The sequence below is a fragment of the Haliotis rufescens genome, unplaced genomic scaffold (genome assembly GCF_023055435.1).
Source record: "Haliotis rufescens isolate VD_foot unplaced genomic scaffold, xgHalRufe1.0.p SCAF_38, whole genome shotgun sequence".
Taxonomy (NCBI): Eukaryota; Metazoa; Mollusca; class Gastropoda; order Lepetellida; family Haliotidae; genus Haliotis; species Haliotis rufescens.
In genome coordinates, this window is record NW_025964090.1 from 3,020,489 (window position 1) to 3,028,151 (window position 7,663).

The following is a 7,663-nucleotide window of genomic DNA, read 5'->3' on the forward strand; positions in this document are numbered from 1 at the left end:
CCAGCAATATCACGGCGGGGGACACCAGAAATGGGCTTCACACATTGTACCCATGTTGGGAATCGAACCCGGGTCTTCGGCGTGACGAGCGAACGCTTTAACCACTAGGCGACCCGACCGCCCTCTTAGAATAAGAAACATAATTAAATACAGTATGACGTATAAGCATACAGAAAACTAAGAGAGCCCAAATTACTTCAGTTTCTGTACTGTACTTGGGTTTACCTCGATACACCTGGACATTATAAATTGGTGTATAGGTAGATATAACACTAATCTATAGATTAAGTCACATTTGAAGATACATCTGTGTGTTTAAAGTTGATTTTGACCGCCCGGGCCAAGTCGGACCCAACACAAGCCAAACACTTCTGATAGAGACTATGTTTAGAATGTAGAGGGGAAAAGGGCTTCACTTTAAGCCCCATGTCTTCTATAAATACTGCGATCTGTGACATTATAAATTGGTGTATAGGTAGATATAACACTAATCTATAGATTTAATCACATTTGAAGATACATCTGTGTGTTTAAAGTTGATTTTGACCGCCCGGGCCAAGTCGGACCAAACACAAGCCAAACACTTCTGATAGAGACTATGTTGAGAATGTAGAGGGAAAAGGGCTTCACTTTCGAGCCCCTTGTTGTCTATAAATACTGCAATCTGTGACATTATAAAGTGGTGTATAAGTAGATATAATACTAATCTATAGATTTAATCACATTTGAAGATATATCTGTGAGGTTTAAGTTGATTTTAACAGCCCGGGCCAGGTCGGACCGAACATTTCTGACTTGGATTTTTAAAAGAAAATACAGTAAAAATGCTTCACTTTAAGGGCGCAGATTTCTTTAAATGCGATACACCTGGACATTATAAATTGGTGTATAGGTAGATATAACACTAATCTATAGATTTAATCACATTTGAAGATACATCTGTGTGTTTAAAGTTGATTTTGACCGCCCGGGCCAAGTCGGACCCAACACAAGCCAAACACTTCTGATAGAGACTATGTTGAGAATGTAGAGGGAAAAGGGCTTCACTTTAAGCCCCATGTCTTCTATAAATACTGCGATCTGTGACATTATAAATTGGTGTATAGGTAGATATAACACTAATCTATAGATTTAATCACATTTGAAGATACATCTGTCTATTTAAAGTTGATTTTGACCGCCCGGGCCAAGTCGGACCCAACACAAGCCAAACACTTCTGATAGAGACTATGTTGAGAATGTAGAGGGAAAAGGGCTTCATTTTCGAGCCCCTTGTTGTCTATAAATACTGCAATCTGTGACATTATAAAGTGGTGTATAGGTAGATATAATACTAATCTATAGATGTGAATCCATTTGATGATACATCTGTGAGGTTTAAGTTGATTTTAACAGCCCGGGCCAGGTCGGACCGAACATTTCTGACTTGGATTTTTTAAAGAAAATACAGTAAAAATGCTTCACTGTAAGGGCGCAGATTTCTTTAAATGCGACACACCTGGACATTATAAATTGGTGTATAGGTAGATATAACACTAATCTATAGATTTAATCACATTTGAAGATACATCTGTGTGTTTAAAGTTGATTTTGACCGCCCGGGCCAAGTCGGACCCAACACAAGCCAAACACTTCTGATAGAGACTATGTTGAGAATGTAGAGGGAAAAGGGCTTCACTTTAAGCCCCATGTCTTCTATAAATACTGCGATCTGTGACATTATAAATTGGTGTATAGGTAGATATAACACTAATCTATAGATTTAATCACATTTGAAGATACATCTGTCTATTTAAAGTTGATTTTGACCGCCCGGGCCAAGTCGGACCCAACACAAGCCAAACACTTCTGATAGAGACTATGTTGAGAATGTAGAGGGAAAAGGGCTTCATTTTCGAGCCCCTTGTTGTCTATAAATACTGCAATCTGTGACATTATAAAGTGGTGTATAAGTAGATAAAACTAATCTATAGATGTGAATCCATTTGATGATACATCTGTGAGGTTTAAGTTGATTTTAACAGCCCGGGCCAGGTCGGACCGAACATTTCTGACTTGGATTTTTTAAAGAAAATACAGTAAAAATGCTTCACTTTAAGGGCGCAGATTTCTTTAAATGCGACACACCTGGACATTATAAATTGGTGTATAGGTAGATATAACACTAATCTATAGATTTAATCACATTTGAAGATACATCTGTGTGTTTAAAGTTGATTTTGACCGCCCGGGCCAAGTCGGACCCAACACAAGCCAAACACTTCTGATAGAGACTATGTTGAGAATGTAGAGGGAAAAGGGCTTCACTTTCGAGACCCTTGTTGTCTATAAAGACTGCAATCTGTGACATTATAAAGTGGTGTATAGGTAGATATAATACTAATCTATAGATGTGAATCCATTTGATGATACATCTGTGAGGTTTAAGTTGATTTTAACAGCCCGGGCCAGGTCGGACCGAACATTTCTGACTTGGATTTTTTAAAGAAAATACAGTAAAAATGCTTCACTGTAAGGGCGCAGATTTCTTTAAATGCGACACACCTGGACATTATAAATTGGTGTATAGGTAGATATAACACTAATCTATAGATTTAATCACATTTGAAGATACATCTATGTGTTTAAAGTTGATTTTGACCGCCCGGGCCAAGTCGGACCCAACACAAGCCAAACACTTCTGATAGAGACTATGTTGAGAATGTAGAGGGAAAAAGGCTTCACTTTCGAGCCCCTTGTTGTCTATAAAGACTGCAATCTGTGACATTATAAAGTGGTGTATAGGTAGATATAATACTAATCTATAGATGTGAATCCATTTGATGATACATCTGTGAGGTTTAAGTTGATTTTAACAGCCCGGGCCAGGTCGGACCGAACATTTCTGACTTGGATTTTTTAAAGAAAATAAAGTAAAAATGCTTCACTTTAAGGGCGCAGATTTCTTTAAATGCGATACACCTGGACATTATAAATTGGTGTATAGGTAGATATAACACTAATCTATAGATTTAATCACATTTGAAGTTACATCTGTGTGTTTAAAGTTGATTTTGACCGCCCGGGCCAAGTCGGACCCAACACAAGCCAAACACTTCTGATAGAGACTATGTTGAGAATGTAGAGGGAAAAGGGCTTCACTTTGAGTTCTGTGTTTTCTTTAACTACTGAAATATGAGACAATAAAGTGGTAAATAATTAGATAAAATACTAGTGTTTAGATATAAATAATGTTAGGAACTTTAGAAGTGCTTGGACAGTTATTAACACGTGTCGTGTCAGTCTTTTGACATTCGAGAATATCCATTTCCAGAAAACATCCTGTGTTGGTTTAACACGAATTAGTAAAGGTTAATTACCTAAACACGTTAATTAATGAAAGAAGAGTAGTCAAAACACTGTCGTTTCCTGCCCAGGACATCACACCCCTACACGACTAAGGTCGGTGAGAAGCATTCTAATCAAAGAATACACAGTCAAGACGCTGACTTTTCTACGAGACTCACGGTATGTAGTCATAATCATCAGTTAATTACATTGTTGAAGGTGCATTTTTATTCAAACTCAATTAAATGAGCAAAACTATACGTTTGTGGACATTTGAGATCTGCCTAGATATGCGCGTTTCGTTTTATTATTCTGCAATCCATTTTTAGTATTACCCGCTGGCCCGGCCCGGCCCGACTTTTCTTGGCCCGACTTTTAGGCAATCCCGTTTGCGATCGTCTTAGCGCTAAGGTTGTTTTGTGGAACGGGGCCCTGGACCTGACAATACAAAGATTGACATCATGAATATTGATCTACGCACGATGCAGTTAGTCGCCTCTTACTTGAATTTTATTGGTCAATAATGCTTTTATAAATTTCCATATACCCCGCTACAGCAGTGTACACCTGGAAGAAAAATTAACCTGCAGTCATGGTAACAGATATATGCCGAACTCTATCCGATCCCTGGAATCCCGACAATTTAAGCTCTTTACGGCGACATGTACGACGTAGCGTTATGTACATAGACGTTGACTCATGATGCACGTTATGCCCAGAGCCTAAACATTAACCATTCTCACCCGGTAATGTGGTGGTAAGAGTATTTCTTTGTGGCATTATCGCTCGGGCAATACGGTTTGATGTACCCTTTGTGTGACCGTGCACCACTTTCCTTTCGGCCACTGAGGTTAAATCAAGCGTACCGTATTATCCCCTTTATAAGCCTACAACTTGAGACCGCCTCCGTGGTCTAGTGGTAGAGCGTCCGCCCGGAGAGGGGAAGGTCCGGGGTTCGATCCCCGGCCGCGTCATACCAAAAGACGTTAAAAGATGGTACTTGTTGTTACCCTGTCTGGCGTTCGGCATTAAGGGGCTAAAACAAGGACTGGTCGGCTCGGAGTCAGTATACTGTGTCTGAGTGGGGTATTCATGTTAAACTGCGGCATGGTATCTCAGTGAGCTAGCACTATAAATCGGCATCAGTCCGGCCTAGTACAAGCAGCCACACAAACACACACACACGTACATGCACGTCGCTATATAAGTGCAATAATCTTGGACGCGACGTTAAACCCCATTTCACCTCACCTCACCTCACCTACAACTTGACGCGTGAAGATTGTTTTTGACAGTGTACATACCTGTTGGAATATAGTTATAGCAGTGCCGGTTAGTTTGGCCGCTCTAGACTTGAACCTCTTCTCCAAATACTGCAAAGAAGGTCGAATCCTGTTTGATAAGTGTGCGAATGAATATTGTTTTATGACCCTGTAGCTAGCATTACGGTCTTAAATGTTTTTGCTGACAGTCCAATAGTTTGTGTAACAAGACTTTATTAATGCATGTTGTACGCCGCTTTATGACAGCGGCTGTTAATAAGCGAGTCTGGACCAAACAAACCAGTGATAGATATTAAGAGCAATGTCCAACGCCGCTGCGCATGATGACACGCAATCTACCACGTCACGGACCTGGTCAACCGATCCTCTCCGTCGTCACTTACAGGCAAAGGTCACTCCTCAGCGTTAAACAACATGCTTCCGCTGTAAAAACGATATACAAACGACACAAGTATGAATACCATGTAACCGTCGACGAAATAGTGGAAAACGATTTAATCTCAAACCTCAAAAGAACTTGTAAAGCCATGTGGGTAGAACAAGGGGATGTACAACACGGTTGCCAGGATGATACCAAAGACCATTCCAAACACGTATAGGAAGTACTCCGTTCCATTGGTATACATCTCTGCCGCTGTGCCTAGGATGGTGATCGCCGAGAGGAAGGACACCAGAATTGACACTGATGCCGGCAGTATTTGCAGATCTCTGTTTCCCATCAAGAACTCTCCTGTCGTTTTCTGTCGCCCCCCTTTGAAGGCATAGAATATGCCAATACCAGCTGACATCACCAGAGATATAACAAAAACAGCATAATCCGCAGACCCGAACGATCTGTTCGTCGCCGCCATTGCTAATAGTGAACACGTCACCACCGAACATAGCTGACCTGAAAGGGGATGTCAGATTGCTCTTTGTATACATACATAGCTATATATAGGTGAACCTCAACTGTATGGCTGTCAAGAAAGTAAAAGCGGCCCTGGCACAATTTCATTGTGTTTTCCGCTAAATGCGTATTGAAACTAGAAGATATGTTAATGTACCACAAAGTGATCGATTATGTAAATGTTTTAATTATAGTTATATAGAGGACGGATATCACTTCCTACTACTTTGATCTGCATATAAACAGTTAAGTAAAAACTATATACAAGACACATATTGCCTTAATCCCAGTAAGAATAACGTTTATCTTTTTGGGCCACAAGAAGCGGAACGTGTACTGAAAATCTAGCTCTCTGCCTTTATTATGCTTTGCTCTAACATAAAACAAGTCTAGGGACATAATGTATTCTGCACATCATGTAATAAAATATAAAAATGAGCCGCTGTCATGCATTTACCGAAGAAAATATATTTTAATTGTGGAATGTGTCTGGTCCAGACCGCCGTCATGTGGTTTGAATATTGCTGAGTGCGGCGTTAAACAAGAAAGAAAGAAAGACTGTGGAATGTTGGTGAAAATTTGCCATTATGGTCTATTTAAAGTACATTTCAAAATAAAATGGAATATGATGACTGTGTTTATACAACGTACATGTATTCAACATTGAAAGTTAATCAAATCATATCAGATCGCTAAAAATGTTTCTTTAGACAAACATGGATGTAAATGATTTTGGACTATATGAAAAATGGGGCAGTTCACTCACACATTGTATTCATACGCGGTTTCTAAAGTTACATTATTGATTAAATATACGTCAAAAACATCAATTAGTTTAAAAACATATATCAGGAATAAGAAATTATATACTGTGCCCACCAAAGGCTCGCATAATACAGGGGGCACGGGTGGCCCAGTCGTTTAAGGCGCCGCGATTCGCTGTGCAGAGTTGCGTCCCTTGGGCACACCAGAAACCTATGATTGTGGATTCGAATCCCGGCTCGCCCCGATTATGTTTCTAGGTTTGTCAGCACCATACCCGTGCTTGTGGGTTTCACCGAAGTGGTAAACGTCTGAGACCTGCATCATTTCGGGCTTTCCTCCCACATTAAGCTGACACGCCGTGATATAACTGGAATACTGTTAAAAGCGGCGCTAAACCCAACTCACTCACTCGCTCACATTTAATCACTGCCTAAAGTATTCTGGAATGTGATGGAAAACACAAACGCTGGGTGTTAGGTAGACTGGTGGTTATAGTGATGGCTCGTCTCACCGAAGACCCGGGTTCATTTCCCTTCATGGGTACTTTGCATCTAGGAGTCTGTTTTCTATGTTATTATATGGGCACGAACACACAATGCCATTTAGAAAGTGGTCAAATGTAACAAATGTTATATTTGGTACAGTGTATAACACTTTTCTCAGTGGAAACCTCGATGGCTGAGTGGGTTATACCTCTGACTTTGTGTGCTGGTGATCAGGTGCCTCACTCTGGCAGTGTGGGTTCGAATCCCGGATGGGTAATAGAAAAGTAATAGAATCTGTACTTTACTAAGAAAGTGTTATCCCATACATAGCATCTTTTTATATTATTTGGGTGTTTTCATATTATCCTGACATAGGTCGACTTTCTGTCATCTTGGCCCGTATTGGCATGTCTATGCATATTCCAAAACCATGATTAATAGAAGACGGTTTAAGTTGAATACCGTCTAACCAAATACACGAAGGACATACCCATACCATACCAGTGCTCGTGGGTTTCACCGAAGTGGTAAACGTCTGAGACCTGCATCACTTCGGGCTTTCCTCCCACATTAAGCTGACACGCCGTGATATAACTGGAATACTGTTAAAAGCGGCGTAAAACCCAACTCACTCACTCCTGCATAACACAATCTTAATTCCGAGCATATGATACTTATCATGGTTTATGGACGTCGACCCCCATAATCCCGGTATTGGTTACAGTTCTCTTATCTACACAAACTTAATCCGCTTTAGCTCGCCTGGTGGCAGGGGACATCTCTACGTTTGGTAACGCTGTTTTCAAGAACACATTACTTTGTAAGGTATTTGGTTACTACGATGACACATAAATGAATTATTACCCATAGACAGTATTAGAAATAACCGAGTTCATAAAAATCCAACTTGCACT

The 7,663-nt window shown here is 40.3% G+C and overlaps 1 protein-coding gene across 2 annotated transcripts in view; it reads right to left on the bottom strand.

Moving 5' to 3' along the window:
* LOC124123901 (sodium-coupled monocarboxylate transporter 1-like) overlaps positions 1 to 5,486 on the bottom strand; it is a 28,571-nt gene extending 23,085 nt beyond the window's left edge. Inside the window, exons 1-2 of one of the 2 annotated variants that reach the window (XM_046487095.2) lie at positions 5,117 to 5,486; positions 4,632 to 4,700 (exon numbers count right to left, since the gene is read on the bottom strand). In XM_046487095.2, coding sequence (XP_046343051.2) covers positions 4,632 to 4,700; positions 5,117 to 5,461 — 414 coding nt within the window. In that variant the 5' untranslated portion in view covers positions 5,462 to 5,486. Of the gene's footprint in view, positions 1 to 4,631; positions 4,720 to 5,116 lie in introns of both variants that reach the window. The other variant, XM_046487097.2, reaches the window with a different exon arrangement.
* Between the last annotated feature and the right edge of the window lie 2,177 nt (positions 5,487 to 7,663).